Consider the following 20,239-nt stretch of genomic DNA (forward strand, 5'->3'; position numbering starts at 1 on the left):
CTGTCACGTGACCTCCGTGTGTAGCCACTGAGTGGTGAGGTCTGTGTTATAGTCGTGGCAGTGGTTCGGCGCCTGTGATTCGTCTTTCCGGTCACGTGCTCAGTAACCACAGAAACATTGCGTTACCGGAAAAGGCGGGGTTTATACCGGAAGTTTTTCCAGGTGATGCAGCGATCTCTGAGTCCCCGTCATGACCGGAGGAAGCGGCGGCGGCGGCTTATATACCGGTCAGTGCACAGCCACCTGCAGCCCCCCAATACCCCTCACCCCCCTCCGCCCGGACCCCTCGATACCCCTCACCCCCCTCCGCCCGGACCCCCCGATACCCCTCACCCCCCTCCGCCCGGACCCCCCGATACCCCTCACCCCCCTCCGCCCGGACCCCCCGATACCCCTCACCCTATTCCACCAGTGAACACCAAATACTCCGCGTGAGCACCTTGGGGGCCAATGTGGGGTGGGGTGAGCGGTCTCTGGGCTTGCTGAGGGGGGCTCCTGGGACCTCTGGGCTGGCTGAGGGGGCACTTTGGGGGGCTCTTGTGTATAATTTGTGTTGTAGTAAGAGATGGGTAATAATATAATTTGAGGCTGTATTAGATAAATCAGAGCTTATTGTAAAGTTATGTACATACTCCCCTCCAGGTTGTGCTTGTTGGGTGTGTTGTTTTTTTCTTAAAATATGTTCAATAAAAATATCTGATTTAAAAAAAAAAGAGATAGGAAATAATGTGCAGACGAGGGATTTCGCTCTGTGGTGTAATCAGAACCTTTGTTTTGGGGGTGTCATTGCAGGCCGCCCCCCGATATTTCCATGGAGACGTATTCTCCCCGAAGTTTAACCCGAGCTCTAAATATGGCGTCTCCCCTGGAGAGAGAGAGGAGGAGAGTTCTGTCTGTGCAGCTCAGAGACATCGCCCACCAGGTGGGACCCGTGTGGGGGAGGCCTGGAGTGTGGGGCCAGGGGGAGGCCTGGAGTGTGGGTGGGGGTCCTGCTGGGGCCAGGGGGAGGCCTCGGGTGTGGGTGTGGGTCCCGCTGGAGCCAGGGGGAGGCCTCGGGTGTGGGTCCCGCTGGGGCCAGGGGGAGGCCTCGGGTGTGGGTCCTGCTGGGGCCAGGGGGAGGCCTCGGGTGTGGGTCCCACTGGGGCCAGGGGGAGGCCTCGGGTGTGGGTGGGGGTCCCGCTGGGGCCAGGGGGAGGCCTCGGGTGTGGGTGGGGGTCCCGCTGGGGCCAGGGGGAGGCCTCGGGTGTGGGTGGGGGTCCCGCTGGGGCCAGGGGGAGGCCTCGGGTGTGGGTGGGGGTCCCGCTGGGGCCAGGGGGAGGCCTCGGGTGTGGGTCCTGCTGGGGCCAGGGGGAGGCCTCGGGTGTGGGTCCCACTGGGGCCAGGGGGAGGCCTCGGGTGTGGGTGGGGGTCCCGCTGGGGCCAGGGGGAGGCCTCGGGTGTGGGTGGGGGTCCCGCTGGGGCCAGGGGGAGGCCTCGGGTGTGGGTGGGGGTCCCGCTGGGGCCAGGGGGAGGCCTCGGGTGTGGGTGTGGGTCCCGCTGGGGCCAGGGGGAGGCCTCGGGTGTGGGTCCTGCTGGGGCCAGGGGGAGGCCTCGGGTGTGGGTCCCACTGGGGCCAGGGGGAGGCCTCGGGTGTGGGTGGGGGTCCCGCTGGGGCCAGGGGGAGGCCTCGGGTGTGGGTGGGGGTCCCGCTGGGGCCAGGGGGAGGCCTCGGGTGTGGGTGGGGGTCCCGCTGGGGCCAGGGGGAGGCCTCGGGTGTGGGTGGGGGTCCCGCTGGGGCCAGGGGGAGGACTGGGGTGTGGGTGGGGGTCCCGCTGGGGCCAGGGGGAGGACTGGGGTGTGGGTGGGGGTCCCGCTGGGGCCAGGGGGAGGCCTCGGGTGTGGGTGGGGGTCCCGCTGGGGCCAGGGGGAGGACTGGGGTGTGGGTGGGGGTCCCGCTGGGGCCAGGGGGAGGACTGGGGTGTGGGTGGGGGTCCCGCTGGGGCCAGGGGGAGGACTGGGGTGTGGGTGGGGGTCCCGCTGGGGCCAGGGGGAGGACTGGGGTGTGGGTGGGGGTCCCGCTGGGGCCAGGGGGAGGCCTCGGGTGTGGGTGGGGGTCCCGCTGGGGCCAGGGGGAGGACTGGGGTGTGGGTCCCGCTGGGGCCAGGGGGAGGACTGGGGTGTGGGTCTCGCTGGGGCCAGGGGGAGGACTGGGGTGTGGGTGGGGGTCCCGCTGGGGCCAGGGGGAGGACTGGGGGTCCCGCTGGGGCCAGGGGGAGGACTGGGGTGTGGGTGGGGGTCCCGCTGGGGCCAGGGGGAGGACTGGGGTGTGGGTGGGGGTCCCGCTGGGGCCCGGGGGAGGCCTGGGGTGTGGGTGGGGGTCCCGGGGGAGGCCTGGGGTGTGGGTGTTGGTCCCGCTGGGGCCCGGGGGAGGCCTGGGGTGTGGGTGTGGGTCCCGCTGGGGCCCGGGGGAGGACTGGGGTGTGGGTCCCGCTGGGGCCCGGGGGAGGACTGGGGTGTGGGTGGGGGTCCCGCTGGGGCCCGGGGGAGGACTGGGGTGTGGGTGGGGGTCCCGCTGGGGCCAGGGGGAGGACTGGGGTGTGGGTGGGGGTCCTGCCATCGCCTGGAGAGGACAGCCCCAGGCTTCTGTGATGTGACCTGTTCTCTGCCATTGTTGTGGTGCTGATGACTTTAGTTTTTTTCAGGCAGGACCTCTGCGGGCGGGGCTTCTTCAGGCGGAGACGCCCCCGTGTGAGCGGTAGGAGTACTTTATAACTTTATATTGTGTCCTGTCGGGCTATAAGGGCACCTGCAGCTCATGTGCTTCTGTTGCAGGACTTCGGGGGCCGATGATCTACTGAAGCGTAACCAAGTGGGTGTCACCGGATTCTGTAAAAATCTGGGTAAGATTGGTGCGGGGGAGGGGGGAGGAGGGGCAATAAACATCCCTAATATAAAATTCTTCTTACACCTCAGAGATGAGCCAGTCCCCTCCCTACATCCCCATGTACACAGAGGAGCCGTCCCATGCCTCGCCCGCTGTGGTGCCACCCTCTGTACCCTCTGCCAGGGAGGAGCCGTCCCATGCCTCGCCCTCGTGTCTGCCTGCTGTGGTGCCACCATATGTATCCTGTGCCAGGGAGGAGCCGTCCCATGCCTCGCCCTCCTGTCTGCCTGCTGTGGTGCCACCCTATGTATCCTGTGCCAGGGAGGAGCCGTCCCATGCCTCCCCCTCGTGTCTGCACGCTGTGGTGCCACCCTACATATCCTGTGCCAGGGAGGAGCCGTCCCATGCCTCGCCCTACTGTCTGCCCGCTGTGGTGCCACCCTCTGTACCCGCTGTCAGGGAGGAGCCTGGGTGGGGGCTGCTTCCATTATTTCACAGTGTGCGATCCAAGCTGGAGAGCTTCGCAGAAATCTTTCTTACCCCAGTAAAGAGTCAAAGAGCTTCCTGGAGCTCCAGTGCCAATGGAAAGCCGAGTTGGCAGGAGAGTTTTGTTTCAGGAGAGTTGTCGGGGGCCACTGTGCAGCCCGTTCCCCCGTCCCCTGAGCCTTGTGGTGACTTTTCTACATTGCTGCCTGGAGAGGGCACCGCAGAGGACGGCCCATCGCCCTCCAGCCCCCAAAGAACCTCGCCAAGCCTGTCGTCATCCGTCTTGTGTCGCCCTCCATTACAGCGCTACCTGTCCTGCCCGTTACTGCCCGTCACACAGCACAATCGGAGGCACAGCCTGGATACGGTGGGGCACAGCACTGAGCCATGTACCTGCAGGAAGAGACGCCACAGTCTAGGAACGGTGGAAGAGTGCCGAAACCTGCCCATGGTTCCTTTGTCTCTGTCTTGCCTTCGAAAGGAGAATCATCCATCGGTTCTAAGGCAATCACCGTACCAGCTGGGAGATGTGCACCCCTCCCCAAATGGGTAAGATGCTGCAGTATTGCATAGGGGCTCAGTCTAATTGGCTCCTGCATAGGGGCTCCTAACGGGACTTTTTTAGGCCTTGATCACTGTCTAGGTCAAGAAAAACAGATGTTTACATGAAAGAATTGTCAGCCAATGTGGGGTCTCATGCTGCCGCCTTATGCCGTGTAGCTCGTTTTGTCCCTCGTTGTGGTCCCGTGCTGCCGTGTAGCTCGTTTTGTCCCTCGTTGTGATCCCGTGCTGCCGTGTAGCTCGTTTTGTCCCTCGTTGTGATCCTGTGCTGCCGTGTAGCTCGTCTCTGGTTTTGTCCCTCGTTGTGATCCCGTGCTGCTGTGTAGCTCGTCTCTGGTTTTGTCCCTCGTTGTGATCCCGTGCTGCCGTGTAGCTCGTCTCTGGTTTTGTCCCTCGTTGTGGTCCCGTGCTGCCGTGTAGCTCGTCTCTGGTTTTGTCCCTCGTTGTGGTCCCGTGCTGCCGTGTAGCTCGTCTCTGGTTTTGTCCCTCGTTGTGGTCCCGTGCTGCCGTGTAGCTCGTCTCTGGTTTTGTCCCTCGTTGTGGTCCCGTGCTGCCGTGTAGCTCGTCTCTGGTTTTGTCCCTCGTTGTGGTCCCGTGCTGCCGTGTAGCTCGTCTCTGGTTTTGTCCCTCGTTGTGGTCCCGTGCTGCCGTGTAGCTCGTCTCTGGTTTTGTCCCTCGTTGTGGTCCCGTGCTGCCGTGTAGCTCGTCTCTGGTTTTGTCCCTCGTTGTGGTCCCGTGCTGCCGTGTAGCTCGTCTCTCGTTTTGTCCCTCGTTGTGGTCCCGTGCTGCCGTGTAGCTCGTCTCTGGTTTTGTCCCTCGTTGTGGTCCCGTGCTGCCGTGTAGCTCGTCTCTGGTTTTGTCCCTCGTTGTGATCCCGTGCTGCCGTGTAGCTCGTCTCTCGTTTTGTCCCTCGTTGTGGTCCCGTGCTGCCGTGTAGCTCGTCTCTCGTTTTGTCCCTCGTTGTGGTCCCGTGCTGCCGTGTAGCTCGTCTCTCGTTTTGTCCCTCGTTGTGATCCCGTGCTGCCGTGTAGCTCGTCTCTCGTTTTGTCCCTCGTTGTGCTGCCGTGTAGCTCGTCTCTGGTTTTGTCCCTCGTTGTGGTCCCGTGCTGCCGTGTAGCTAGTCTCTGGTTTTGTCCCTCGTTGTGGTCCCGTGCTGCCGTGTAGCTCCTCTCTCGTTTTGTCCCTCGTTGTGGTCCCGTGCTGCCGTGTAGCTCCTCTCTCGTTTGGTCCCGTGCTGCCTGCCTTCTGCCATGTAGCTCCCCACTAGTTTTGGCCCAGATTGTTGTCCCGCGCTCCCACATATTTTGGCCCAGATTGTTGTCCCGTGCTCCCACTAGTTTTGGCCCAGATTGTTGTCCCGTGCTCCCACTAGTTTTGGCCCAGATTGTTGTCCCGTGCTCCACACCTGTTTTCCTGGTTCACCCTGTATTCTTGTGCTCCTCGCCTTCCGTCTGTCTCACTCCCCTCTGTTGTGTTTGATTCCCTCCCTCCAGCTCCGACCACAATGTGGGGTCTCCTGAAAGTCTTTGCATGGACAAGTATAGAGGGCGGGGCCTCAGAGCAGCTGGGGACCAGGTAACAAAGGAATCTCCTCCAGATTCCCACATCAAGGTGAGAAATGGGCGGTGTTGGGCGAGGAGCCGACCTTCTCCCGTACGACGCAACGAACGACTGTGTCTCCGCTTTTTCAGAGTTTAGAGAATCTCTCCAAAGGGAATAAAGTCTCCAACATCCAGATCCGGAAAAGGGTACTAAGGCAGGAAGGAAATCTGACCCCCCTGGGCCTCCCGAAACGTGTCCGGTAAGAGTCATCAATGGTCCTATCCCGCGCCGGACACGTCGAGCCAAACCTTTAATTTGTATTTATTTATTTTTTTAAGGTTACAAAAAGACGATTTCAGTCTGGAGGAAATCTACACAAATAAGAACTACCACACGCCGACCGAGAAGAGGTCAGGAGCCGGCACTAGCCATATAGAGTGTGCGGATAGGGAGGGAGGGAAGGGGGGTGGGGGGTGGAGGTTAGGCTGTAGATGCAGTTTGGGGGGGTGGAGTTAGGCTGTAGATGTAGTTTGGGGGGGTGGGGTTAGGCTGTAGATGCAGTTTGGGGGGGGGTGGAGGTTGTAGATGCAGTTTGGGGGGGGTGGAGGTTGTAGATGCAGTTTGGGGGGGGGGGTGGAGGTTGTAGATGCAGTTTGGGGGGGGTGGAGGTTGTAGATGCAGTTTGGGGGGGGGTGGAGGTTGTAGATGCAGTTTGGGGGGGGTGGAGGTTGTAGATGCAGTTTGGGGGGGGGTGGAGGTTGTAGATGCAGTTTGGGGGGGGGTGGAGGTTGTAGATGCAGTTTGGGGGGGGTGGAGGTTGTAGATGCAGTTTGGGGGGGGGTGGAGGTTGTAGATGCAGTTTGGGGGGGGGTGGAGGTTGTAGATGCAGTTTGGGGGGGGGTGGAGGTTGTAGATGCAGTTTGGGGGGGGGGTGGAGGTTGTAGATGCAGTTTGGGGGGGGGGGTGGAGGTTGTAGATGCAGGTTGGGGGGGGGGTGGAGGTTGTAGATGCAGGTTGGGGGGGTGGAGGTTGTAGATGCAGGTTGGGGGGGTGGAGGTTGTAGATGCAGGTTGGGGGGGGGGTGGAGGTTGTAGATGCAGGTTGGGGGGGGGGGTGGAGGTTGTAGATGCAGGTTGGGGGGGGGGTGGAGGTTGTAGATGCAGGTTGGGGGGGGGGGTGGAGGTTGTAGATGCAGGTTGGGGGGGGGTGGAGGTTGTAGATGCAGGTTGGGGGGGGGGTGGAGGTTGTAGATGCAGGTTGGGGGGGGGGGTGGAGGTTGTAGATGCAGGTTGGGGGGGGGTGGAGGTTGTAGATGCAGGTTGGGGGGGGGGTGGAGGTTGTAGATGCAGGTTGGGGGGGGGGGTGGAGGTTGTAGATGCAGGTTGGGGGGGGGGTGGAGGTTGTAGATGCAGGTTGGGGGGGGGGGTGGAGGTTGTAGATGCAGGTTGGGGGGGGGTGGAGGTTGTAGATGCAGGTTGGGGGGGGGTGGAGGTTGTAGATGCAGGTTGGGGGGGGGTGGAGGTTGTAGATGCAGGTTGGGGGGGGTGGAGGTTGTAGATGCAGGTTGGGGGGGGGTGGAGGTTGTAGATGCAGGTTGGGGGGGTGGAGGTGAGGTTGTAGATGCAGGTTGGGGGGGGTGGAGGTGAGGCTGTAGATGCAGTTTGGGGGGGGTGGAGGTGAGGCTGTAGATGCAGGGCGGGGGGTGGGGGTGAGGCTGTAGATGCAGGGCGGGGGGTGGGGGTGAGGCTGTAGATGCAGGGCGGGGGGTGGGGGTTGTAGAGACTGACATTGCTGGGGGGAGGGGGAATTCTTGGGGTAGATTTTTTACTGTTCACTTCTTTAATGCAGAAAATTTGAAACCATATTTGAGGAGCCGGTACTGAAGGGCGGGGCCCTGGTTCTCACCAGTCAGCGGCCTCTACGGAGGATAATGATTTTTAAGGATGGAAGTTCAACCTCACGCAAGCGGAAGAAAAAGGGGAAAGCAGCCGGTCGCACGCGGAGATGTACGGGAGCCGCTGGTCCCCAGGCAAATATTGACTATGAATCGCTTCTGCAGCACAAGCTGAACCAGCTGGAGGCCGCGCTGCAGGGGGTCGTCTCTGATCCGTGAGCCGCCTCCTCTGTCATGTGTAACCAATAAACATCACTTTGTATCCCGTGTCCTGCCTGAGTCCTGAAGGGGTGGCACGGGTGGCGGCGGCGGGGCGGTGGCACGGGTGGCGGCGGCGGGGCGGTGGCACGGGTGGCGGCGGCGGGGCGGTGGCACGGGTGGCGGCGGCGGGGCGGTGGCACGGGTGGCGGAGCCCTTTCTGCAGGCACTTGGGCCACTGTCCAAGGACAGAGTTCACCAAAAACTTAATCTCCCTGCAGTCCTAGGCCACTTGCTGAGCTCAGCGCTATTTACAGTGACACTTTATTGGTTGTTTGGAACTGCAGGGGAAGTAAGGAAGCAGTGCGTTATCTTTGGAGGTCGTCCTCCTGCTGGGCCACCGTTCTTCCTCTACAGTGAAACCCTAGACAGAAGCTACATTGAGTCTCAATTTTCCCTTCTGTCAAGTGTATTGGTGGCCTCTGGGGCCGATACGACTGAAAGATGTGGAATAACAGGTGGCAATAAGTTGTAACTGTATGTAATTCCGTGGCTCTTTACGGTAAATGTGTGGATTTAGTTTGGGCACTCGGTCTGTACTGCGCTGGGGTATGATGAAATGTAACCGTGAACCTGCCGCCACAAACATTATGTTTAGCTGCTGACAGATTCCAATAGCCTCTGCCATGCAAATGTTAAAAATGTGTTTGTCCGCATTCTGCATCACTTCAGTACTTCATAATAGTTTTCTTTACATCACCTGCTCCCTGCCAGCAGCATGTGGTGAGTCCTGGGATGGGGCAGTCTGTGTCTCCTCCCTCTCTCCCCCCTAACTGCTCACTGCACATGACAGGAAGTGGGGAGGGGAGTGGTCAGGCGGCAGCTACCCCTCCTGACAAGGATTTGTAGAATCTCTGCCTAGCACTGTCTATTAGAACCTGTTTAAACCATTTCTGGTGCATTTATTAACCCTTTCCATGCCAGGTGTTTGCAGAGATTTTGCACCTTCAGTGTCCAGAAAAATCTTAACCAAAGAAAACACCAAAATACTGAATACTAAAATCCTATGTTCCTCTGCATCTCATGACTTCCCCCCTGGAGGCTCTTCCACAGACAGGAATGTAGCAGTCCAACTGCATAGTCTCCACTTCTTCTGGCTCATAGGAGGAGGACGCGGCCGCCCCTTCCCCGGATCACATGTGCAGACCTGTAACCAATCAGTGACCGGCAGCTTAGGTGATGTCACACAGACTATAAAAACAGACGGCCATGTGCAATCCTGTCATTTCACACTGCATGTGCTGCCTGTAGCCTCCAGCTGCTTGTACTGTGCACGTGCCGCCTGTAGCCTCCAGCTGCTTGTACTGTGCATGTGCTGCCTGTAGCCTCCAGCTGCTTGTACTGTGCGTGTGCCATCTGTAGCCTCCAGCTGCTTGCACTGTGCACGTGCCGCCTGTAGCCTCCAGCTACTTGTACTGTGCACGTGCCGCCTGTAACCTCCAGCTGCTTGTACTGTGCACGTGCCGCCTGTAGCCTCCAGCTGCTTGTACTGTACATGTGCCGCCTGTAGCCTCCAGCTGCTTGTACTGTGCGTGTGCCGTCTGTAGCCTCCAGCTGCTTGTACTGTGCGTGTGCCGTCTGTAGCCTCCAGCTGCTTGTACTGTGCACGGGCCGTCTGTAGCCTCCAGCTGCTTGTACTGTGCACGTGCCGTCTGTAGCCTCCAGCTGCTTGTACTGTGCACGTGCCGCCTGTAGCGTCCAGCTGCTTGTACTGTGCACGGGCCGCCTGTAGCCTCCAGCTGCTTGCACTGTGCACGTGCCGCCTGTAGCGTCCAGCTGCTTGCACTGTGCACGGGCCGCCTGTAGCCTCCAGCTGCTTGCACTGGGCACGGGCTGCCTGTAGCCTCCAGCTGCTTGCACTGTGCACGTGCCGCCTGTAGCCTCCAGCTGCTTGCACTGTGCATGTGCTGCCTGTAGCCTCCAGCTGCTTGTACTGTGCACGTGCCGCCTGTAGCCTCCAGCTGCTTGTACTGTGCATGTGCTGCCTGTAGCCTCCAGCTGCTTGTACTGTGCGTGTGCCGTCTGTAGCCTCCAGCTGCTTGCACTGTGCACGTGCCGCCTGTAGCCTCCAGCTACTTGTACTGTGCACGTGCCGCCTGTAACCTCCAGCTGCTTGTACTGTGCACGTGCCGCCTGTAGCCTCCAGCTGCTTGTACTGTACGTGTGCCGCCTGTAGCCTCCAGCTGCTTGTACTGTGCGTGTGCCGTCTGTAGCCTCCAGCTGCTTGTACTGTGCACGGGCCGTCTGTAGCCTCCAGCTGCTTGTACTGTGCACGGGCCGTCTGTAGCCTCCAGCTGCTTGTACTGTGCACGGGCCGCCTGTAGCCTCCAGCTGCTTGTACTGTGCACGGGCCGCCTGTAGCCTCCAGCTGCTTGTACTGTGCACGTGCCGCCTGTAGCCTCCAGCTGCTTGTACTGTGCACGTGCCGCCTGTAGCGTCCAGCTGCTTGTACTGTGCACGTGCCGCCTGTAGCGTCCAGCTGCTTGTACTGTGCACGTGCCGCCTGTAGCGTCCAGCTGCTTGTACTGTGCACGTGCCGCCTGTAGCGTCCAGCTGCTTGTACTGTGCACGTGCCGTCTGTAGCCTCCAGCTGCTTGTACTGTGCACGTGCCGCCTGTAGCCTCCAGCTGCTTGTACTGTGCACGTGCCGCCTGTAGCCTCCAGCTGCTTGCACTGTGCACGTGCCGCCTGTAGCCTCCAGCTGCTTGCACTGTGCACGTGCCGCCTGTAGCCTCCAGCTGCTTGCACTGTGCACGGGCCGCCTGTAGCCTCCAGCTGCTTGCACTGTGCACGGGCCGCCTGTAGCCTCCAGCTGCTTGCACTGTGCACGGGCCGCCTGTAGCCTCCAGCTGCTTGCACTGTGCACGGGCCGCCTGTAGCCTCCAGCTGTTTGCACTGGGCACGGGCCGCCTGTAGCCTCCAGCTGCTTGCACTGGGCACGGGCCGCCTGTAGCCTCCAGCTGCTTGCACTGTGCACGGGCCGCCTGTAGCCTCCAGCTGCTTGCACTGTGATCCCAATGCAATCGCTGCTGTTGGTAATCTTTAGTGTCTGGGAGTATGGATCACACACTATTATCTCAATCCCCGTACGCGCCACCAATGTGAAGGATACTGTGATGTTTTGGACCCTTGACGGTTATGCAAGGTCACTTATATAGACCCTTAGGTCCTTTTATAGACACTCCCAGAATGTACAGGCTCTGAGAGGCGCAGGAAGTGATTTAACATTATCCACACAACCTCTGTTTATGGCACAACAACAAATCCCAACCCTGAATGGCTACAAGACCCTCTCATCAGCCGCAGTGAGACAGAACCTTATCAACCCAATTAAGCTGCCACCAGTTCTCCGTTAATATTACACAGCGTGAGGAACCACCTGGTAGCATGTATATAACTGAGACACGGACGTGGGGATTCGTGGAGCGAGATAAAAGAGCAACACAGGTTAAATTTTATATTTAATTGCCTTAAGGGCGCAGGAGACAAACAATCCACACAATAGATATATATACAAAATACACAGGTAGCACTACAAGTATCAGCAGCTCAGTGAGTTACTTACCTTGTGTGTGGCCTAATGGGGATGGATAGTCCACACCCTTAACCCCTGCGCTTGGTGATGGTAAGGTTTCCCCCAGGTGAAAGACAAAAGGGTCACACCCCCGCCTACCCCCAGGAGGGGTCATTGGTCCCTCCTACCTGGTAAGTCCAGAACCTTGGAGAAGTCGCAGCTTCTCAGGGGAAATCGTAGGGTCAGGGTTCTGGTATCCTTGGATCTGGGGAATCACCTGGTCAAATTTTTTTTTTTGCAAATTTTTAAATTTTATACAATAAACAATTTTACCAAGAAGAATACTGGCTACTACTGACCGGAGAATAATGTAAGAAGAATACTGGCTACTGCTGACCGGAGAATAATGTAAGAAGAATACTGGCTACTGCTGACCGGAGAATAACGTAAGAAGAATACTGGCTACTGCTGACCGGAGAATAATGTAAGAAGAATACTGGCTACTACTGACCGGAGAATAATGTAAGAAGAATACTGGCTACTACTGACCGGAGAATAACGTAAGAAGAATACTGGCTACTGCTGACCGGAGAATAACGTAAGAAGAATACTGGCTACTGCTGACCGGAGAATAATGTAAGAAGAATACTGGCTACTACTGACCGGAGAATAATGTAAGAAGAATACTGGCTACTGCTGACCGGAGAATAACGTAAGAAGAATACTGGCTACTACTGACCGGAGAATAATGTAAGAAGAATACTGGCTACTGCTGACCGGAGAATAACGTAAGAAGAATACTGGCTACTGCTGACCGGAGAATAATGTAAGAAGAATACTGGCTACTACTGACCGGAGAATAACGTAAGAAGAATACTGGCTACTGCTGACCGGAGAATAATGTAAGAAGAATACTGGCTACTGCTGACCGGAGAATAATGTAAGAAGAATACTGGCTACTGCTGACCGGAGAATAACGTAAGAAGAATACTGGCTACTGCTGACCGGAGAATAATGTAAGAAGAATACTGGCTACTACTGACCGGAGAATAATGTAAGAAGAATACTGGCTACTACTGACCGGAGAATAATGTAAGAAGAATACTGGCTACTGCTGACCGGAGAATAATGTAAGAAGAATACTGGCTACTACTGACCGGAGAATAATGTAAGAAGAATACTGGCTACTGCTGACCGGAGAATAACGTAAGAAGAATACTGGCTACTACTGACCGGAGAATAACGTAAGAAGAATACTGGCTACTGCTGACCGGAGAATAATGTAAGAAGAATACTGGCTACTGCTGACCGGAGAATAATGTAAGAAGAATACTGGCTGCTACTGACCGGAGAATAACGTAAGAAGAATACTGGCTACTGCTGACCGGAGAATAACGTAAGAAGAATACTGGCTACTGCTGACCGGAGAATAACGTAAGAAGAATACTGGCTACTGCTGACCGGAGAATAACGTAAGAAGAATACTGGCTACTGCTGACCGGAGAATAACGTAAGAAGAATACTGGCTACTACTGACCGGAGAATAATGTAAGAAGAATACTGGCTACTACTGACCGGAGAATAACGTAAGAAGAATACTGGCTACTACTGACCGGAGAATAACGTAAGAAGAATACTGGCTACTGCTGACCGGAGAATAATGTAAGAAGAATACTGGCTACTGCTGACCGGAGAATAATGTAAGAAGAATACTGGCTGCTACTGACCGGAGAATAACGTAAGAAGAATACTGGCTACTGCTGACCGGAGAATAACGTAAGAAGAATACTGGCTACTGCTGACCGGAGAATAACGTAAGAAGAATACTGGCTACTGCTGACCGGAGAATAACGTAAGAAGAATACTGGCTACTGCTGACCGGAGAATAATGTAAGAAGAATACTGGCTACTACTGACCGGAGAATAACGTAAGAAGAATACTGGCTACTACTGACCGGAGAATAACGTAAGAAGAATACTGGCTACTGCTGACCGGAGAATAACGTAAGAAGAATACTGGCTACTGCTGACCGGAGAATAATGTAAGAAGAATACTGGCTACTACTGACCGGAGAATAACGTAAGAAGAATACTGGCTACTGCTGACCGGAGAATAACGTAAGAAGAATACTGGCTACTGCTGACCGGAGAATAACGTAAGAAGAATACTGGCTACTACTGACCGGAGAATAATGTAAGAAGAATACTGGCTACTACTGACCGGAGAATAACGTAAGAAGAATACTGGCTACTGCTGACCGGAGAATAACGTAAGAAGAATACTGGCTACTGCTGACCGGAGAATAACGTAAGAAGAATACTGGCTACTACTGACCGGAGAATAACGTAAGAAGAATACTGGCTACCGCTGACCGGAGAATAACGTAAGAAGAATACTGGCTACTACTGACCGGAGAATAACGTAAGAAGAATACTGGCTACTGCTGACCGGAGAATAACGTAAGAAGAATACTGGCTACTGCTGACCGGAGAATAACGTAAGAAGAATACTGGCTACTACTGACCGGAGAATAATGTAAGAAGAATACTGGCTACTACTGACCGGAGAATAACGTAAGAAGAATACTGGCTACTGCTGACCGGAGAATAACGTAAGAAGAAGTAGTCAGGATGTTCTATAATACACGCTGCAACAATAATCAGACACTCACTCACAGCGACGCACTCGTTCTCCTCTGTATGGGAATAGATGAAACCTGTAGAGAGTTATAGAGCAGTATGGGGAGGTGAATACACCGAGACCGGATGCACTCATGTTTCTGGGGGCCCTTCCTATTAGGGTACACTGAGCGGTAATGGGGGATAACACTATTAATCAGCGGGGGAGGGTCCCGGTCCTTCCATGTCATCATCACCACTTTCCGGGCATAATATAAGGCAAACCTGTAAAAGATTTTATGGTAGTGGCCATTGATAACCTCATTCCTGACCCCCGGGAGACATTATACACGGGAACTCCAGGACCTCTGACCAGAAGGAATGGACCCTGGGACAGGTCCATACGCAGGGCAGGAAGGTTCCGGCTTCAGCCTGACAGCGAAAGCATAGGTCATTGGGCATTGCTCCCATGCGGAATAGTCTAGCAGGGGTGAAGTATACTCGATGGAGGAATTTAGACTCTGGATCAGGGAGTCCCCGGCACTCACCACAGATCCCTCCAGTCCTCATCTGACAGGTCAGGGATGTCGCGCTTCCAGCATGCACAGGCTCAATCAATGGGTCTGCTTTTTGCTCCTGCAGCAGGGCGTACCCCTGGGTGAGAGGTTTAGGGAGGTCCGGATCGCCCATCAGAGTCTCTAGTTTGGAGAATTTCACTGTCAGGGTGAGCGAGCCAAACTGCGCCCTAAAAGCGCGTGGTAATTGTCTGTAGTGGGAGCTGCTGAAGCGGGCACAGCACGTCTCTCATATCATCAAAACTAAGTAACTCCCCATCCGTAGATAGGAGCTGACCAGTGGCGTAACTAGGAGAGGCTGGGCCCTATGACAAACTTCTGCTTGGGGCCCCCCTCCCCTAAAGTGTGCACGGCAGAAACACGTCGACGCACGGGACAGGAGGAGGGGGTGAGCGTGGCAATGTATGCCGCATTACGGGAAAAGATGGGACATTAAGACCACTCTGTACCCCGCCGTGCGCCCATTGCCGGCCAATGGGGGACATATATACATCCCCCAATGGCCGTGTGAATGTAGCCTTAAAAAAAAATATATACATACATATTTGTGCACATGTTTATACATTTACAAACATTTCTATACTTGTACACACATAAATGCATGTATACACACAAAACATATACGTACAGTATATACAGCATATACACACACACCATATTCATATACTCACAGGGCACACAGACAACATATACACAACACAGCACACACATGGCACATACACTCACTCACTCACACAGCTCACACATGGCACATACACTCACACACACATCACTCACAGCTCACACATGGCACATACACTCACTCACACATCACTCACAGCTCACACATGGCACATACACTCACACACTCACAGCTCACACATGGCACATACACTCACACACACATCACTCACAGCTCACACATGGCACATACACTCACTCACACATCACTCACAGCTCACACATGGCACATACACTCACAGCTCACACATGGCACATACACTCACTCACACACACACTCACAGCTCACACATGGCACATACACTCACTCACACACACACTCACAGCTCACACATGGCACATACACTCACTCACACACACACTCACAGCTCACACATGGCACATACACTCACTCACACACACACTCACAGCTCACACATGGCACATACACTCACTCACACACACACTCACAGCTCACACATGGCACATACACTCACACACACACACACACACACTCACAGCTCACACATGGCACATACACTCACACACACACACTCACAGCTCACACATGGCACATACACTCACACACACATCACTCACAGCTCACACATGGCACATACACTTACACACACACACTCACAGCTCACACATGGCACATACACTCACACACACACACACACACACTCACAGCTCACACATGGCACATACACTCACAGGGCACACAGACACCATATACACAACGCAGCACATGCACTCACATAGGGGACCTCCGCCATCAGGGGACCTCCGCTATCCGGGGACCTCCGCGATCCGGGGACCTCCGCTATCCGGCGACCTCCGCTATCCGGCGACCTCCGCTATCAGGGGACCTCCGCTATCCGGGGACCTCCGCTATCCGGGTACCTCTGCTATCAGGGTACCTCCGCTATCAGGGGACCTCCGCTATCCGGGGACCTCCGCTATCCGGGGACCTCCGCTATCCGGCGACCTCCGCTATCAGGGTACCTCCGCTATCCGGGGACCTCCGCTATCAGGGGACCTCCGCTATCCGGGGACCTCCGCTATCAGGGGACCTCCGCTATCATGTCACACCCGACGGGCAAGAGTGGTTGGGAGGGGGGGGGACAGTAGCAATAAAGGGAAAACAGGGAAAGTAGGCAGCATCTCAGTCCCCATTGGAAATAAAGGCACATGAAATGTGGGACAACATGAGTCCCATTAACGTTCAATCATATGGAAAGATCCAACGGATTACAGGTGAACCAAAAAGGATATGTGTCCGTTTTCATTCCGGTGGCGGAGATCACCCAGCTGCCGCCCGAGGGGCACCGCCGACCCAGTGAAGGGCCTCGGCAGGAGAGGTGAAGAATCGCGTCTTCTGATCATTCACAACACGAAGCCTCGAGGAGTATAACATGGAATACTTATATCCTTCGTCCCGTAGACAAGCACGGACTTTGTTAAAGTGGTATCGCGGTTTCCTCACCGATGCAGAGAAGTCAGGATAGACTAGGGCAGTGATGGCGAACCTATGGCACGGGTGCCAGAGGTGGCACTCAGAGCCCTTTCTATGGGCACTCAGGCCATCACCCCAGGATAGAGTTCACCAAACACTGAATCTTTCTACAGTCCCAGGCAAATTAAGGGATGCTGCTCCCAGTGCTATTCGACACTTTATTGGCTGTTTGGAACTGCATGAAAAGTTAGAAGGTCTTGACAGAACTGCATTATCTTTGGAGGTCTGACCTGAACGTTCTTCCTTTACAGAGAGACCCTGGAGAGAAGCTACAATGATAATCTGAATTTGCCCTCCTACTTTGAACTGGTGGCCTCAGACGGCTGATACAATTGAAAGATGTGAAAGAACAGGTAGCAATAAGTTACTGTTTAAAATTTCATGTTGGCACTTCACGGTAAATAAGTGGATTTCGGTTGTAGTTTGGGCACTCGGTCTCTAAAGGGTTTGCCATCACTGGACTAGGGTCTCTGTCCCTAAAATAAAGCAGTCGGACAGAAAGGGTCTCGGGTTGCCCCCTAGTGGTCCAGGGCAGGATGGCACACGATGGGCCCTCTCTACTGTAAAGAAAGGAGAGAATGTTTCTGGTGGCAGCATATCTCTGAGCCAATTTTCAAAAAAAGAAACGGGCTCTGTCGACTGGGGCAGACATTTGTCGCTGGAGGTCGCTGATCTGGGTTGGCATGGGCCTCTGGACATCCTCCACCTCGGATATTCTGCTCTCCGATTCTGTAATCCGCTCTATGAACATCATGTCTCAGTATAACAAAGTCCTGCCTTGACTCATCCACTTTGGTAACAAGCATAGACTGGCACATGTTTATGGCTGCCAGCACTTCCCGAACTTGCGGTCCAGTACCGCGGACTGTCAGTAGTATCTTCATAACTCGTCAGCTGTTGCGGGCTCTGCGAGCCTTCAAAGAGAGAGGAGGATGGGCTCAGGGACCCTTGTGGAGAGCGGGGCTGTGTGCGGGAGAATTTCCCCAGCTTCTTGGCGGCGTTGGACTGAATCTGCACCAGTACCGCCTGGGAAGTGGAGCATTCATGGGCATCCAGTGGCTCCAGGGACTGAAGCGGGGGGTCCTCCGGGAGAGACTCATCATCTGAGGGAGGCGCGAATGCACTTAATGGCACCCTGGGCAGTTTAGCCGTCTTCCTCCTGTTGCCCATAATGATAGTTAGGGCAGGACCAGACTAATCCCCCTAGAGGGTAGTGTAGGGGCTGCCCGCAGGCCTGTTCCTCCCCTGAAGGGGTTTATATACAAAGGGAGCCACAGAGTTTATTCTCCTGCAATCCTGGAGGGTTATGGAGGCTTGGAGGTCCTGGGGTGAACAGGATGGCTGGGGTGTATATTCCTACCTCCTCTGGTGTGCTGCGATGCGGCCGGGATTAATGGATCCCGTCTGGAGCTGCAAGCCACGTGGGAGATGGATCCAAGATGGCGCCCCTGACAGCACAGGCCGGAGGGAGGCCGAGGCACCCGCCGGTGCGGACAGCAGGCTACCACCCCAGGGGAACAACTCACAGAAATCCGGGGCAGGTGCCGGTCAGCGGGTCCGATGAGTTCTTCCTCCCCGTGGCACCCACGGGAGATTGCCGGGAGGATGGCTGCTGCGGCTCTTACTAGTGCCGGAACCATCGCAAGACTGCGCCGGTGCACGGGAGCAGGGGTCCGTAGCCCAGGGGAGCAAGGTGGAAGGTTTCCAGGTGAGGGATGGCTGCCTGGAAGGGGTGATGGGGTACAGGGGCCTGGGGGCTCTCAGACGCACGTCTGCTCAGTCCAGCATCAGACCACCCCCCTCCCCTGGTCAAAATTATTAAAACTGCCATGTGCCACCTGTACTGCACCATTTTCATAGGGGAAGTACACGGCCCCATTCACTACAATGGCCAAGACTGTCATCCATACGAGATAAGATTATTCTTTATTAGTCCCACAGTGGGGAAATCCAGAGTGTACAGTATAGACAATGACCGAGCAATAATATTAGAGATAAATGAACAAAAAGAAGACAAGCAATGATGGGCAGATTGATAGTCTGTGCATGGGACCTGCAGGGACTGGTTGGGGGGGGGCAGGTTACTTCTGTTTGGGCTTGTTGGTTGAGCATCGGGAGGAAGGACTTACGATAACGTTCCCTCACACTTGGGGTGAAGCAGTCGGTCTCTGAAGGTGCTCCCCAAAGCCACCACAGTCTCATGCATGGGATGGGAGCAAGTCTCCAGAAAGAGACTCACCCACCTGATCACCTTTGGGGGTGATCTGGGTGATCCAGACTCCATCCACCTGATGGCCACCGCTTTATGTGCCATAAATAACACTTCATGGAGAAAGATCCTTTTGTGTTGTGAGGCCAGAGCTCCAGACGTTTCTAGGGGCACATTCTGATGGGGAGCGTACTATGTCAAGTAAAGCCGCGAGACTGGAGATAAGGACAAGCCCAAATCATGTGCCAGAGGAGAAACTGCATTTATGTCAGGAGACGGCATTCACACTTTTATGGAGCCTTATCGGAGATCGGAGCTCTGGTGACTTAAGTTGTATAGGCTTATAACTCGGGGAAGTCCTCCTCCCTGAATGTCGGGATCAGACCCTTCCAATCCTCCAGGGCTTTTATCCCGAGAGATAAGATACGAATAGATATTAGAGATTAGTTGGTTTTCCAGAATTGGGGGTCTAGTAATTCTGTGAATTATCTGAGGTGCAACTTATCCTACAAGGGGATCTTTACAGGAGCTTCAGCGTAATCTGGACCCTATTTAACAACTTTTCTGTGATAGGAATAGGAGGAGGTCGTCAGCATACAATCCAAGTCTTTCCTCCACCTACCCACATGTGGAACCTGTGTACATTGGGGCTCATTTACTAAGGGTCCGAATCACGTTTTTCTGCCGGGTTTCCCAAATTTTTCCAAATTGCTCCGGGATTTTAGTGAATGCGATCGGATTGTGGCGCATCGCCGCCTACTTTCATGCGACAGAAATCGGGGGGGGCATGGCCGCCGAAAAACCCGACGGATTCGGAAAAATGGGAATTATTCTCACCGTTAATTCGGTTTCCATTAGTCCACCATGACGGCCCCACTTGGAGGATGACCCCTTGACCTCTGTAGGGACAGGAAGCAGAGAAGTTAAATACCCCACCCCCGGCATCCATACTCCAGTGACTACCAAATAACTACACCGGCAGCGGATGCAACTCTTTTATTGTATGTTAAATCACACACAATCTTTCCATAAAGTACAGTACAATATACATGGGTGGGAATTAATAATGGGCCGTCATGGTGGACTAATGGAAACCGAATTAACGGTGAGAATAATTCCCATTTTCCATTGCGTCCCCCATGACGGCCCCACTTGGAGACATAACAGATTAATCTTTTTCAGGGGGGACAACAGCTTGAAGAACTTTCCTGCCAAATGCTAGTTCTTTTGTACTCTGTAGGTCTAACCTATAGTGTTTTACAAACGTCATTTGACTAGACCATGTTGCTGCCCTACAAATTTCATTAATAGAAGCTCCCCTTTTTTCGGCCCATGAGGTTGCCATGGCCCGTGTGGAATGAGCTCTAATAGTTTCAGGTACAGACATATTTTGAGCTACATAAGCATTTTTAATGACAGATTTGATCCATCTTGCTATAGTGGATTTTGAAGCTCTCGTGCCTTTGTTTTTCCCGCTAAACTGTAGAAGGATATTTGAGTCCC

General features: G+C 55.1%; 2 protein-coding genes across 3 annotated transcripts in view; one reads left to right on the forward strand and one right to left on the reverse strand.

Moving 5' to 3' along the window:
- RUSF1 (RUS family member 1) overlaps positions 1 to 118 on the reverse strand; it is a 65,708-nt gene extending 65,590 nt beyond the window's left edge. The window contains 1 exon segment of the mRNA XM_072131590.1: positions 96 to 118. Within this exon segment, the coding sequence (XP_071987691.1) occupies positions 96 to 118 (23 nt within the window).
- On the forward strand, positions 68 to 7,608 carry PRR14 (proline rich 14). 2 transcript variants are annotated; one of them, XM_072131594.1, is made up of 9 exons: positions 68 to 162; positions 793 to 922; positions 2,682 to 2,734; positions 2,812 to 2,879; positions 2,953 to 3,898; positions 5,404 to 5,521; positions 5,602 to 5,711; positions 5,791 to 5,862; positions 7,301 to 7,608. In XM_072131594.1, the coding sequence occupies exons 2-9, from the start codon at positions 812 to 814 to the stop codon at positions 7,563 to 7,565; spliced, it is 1,743 nt and encodes a 580-aa protein (XP_071987695.1). In that variant the 5' UTR covers positions 68 to 162; positions 793 to 811; the 3' UTR covers positions 7,566 to 7,608. The 2 variants fall into 2 exon arrangements, with proteins under 2 accessions (XP_071987695.1, XP_071987694.1); XM_072131593.1 differs by having other exon boundaries at positions 74 to 227.
- The last annotated feature ends 12,631 nt before the right edge of the window (positions 7,609 to 20,239 follow it).

This window comes from Engystomops pustulosus, unplaced genomic scaffold, assembly GCF_040894005.1.
Source record: "Engystomops pustulosus unplaced genomic scaffold, aEngPut4.maternal MAT_SCAFFOLD_97, whole genome shotgun sequence".
Taxonomy (NCBI): Eukaryota; Metazoa; Chordata; class Amphibia; order Anura; family Leptodactylidae; genus Engystomops; species Engystomops pustulosus.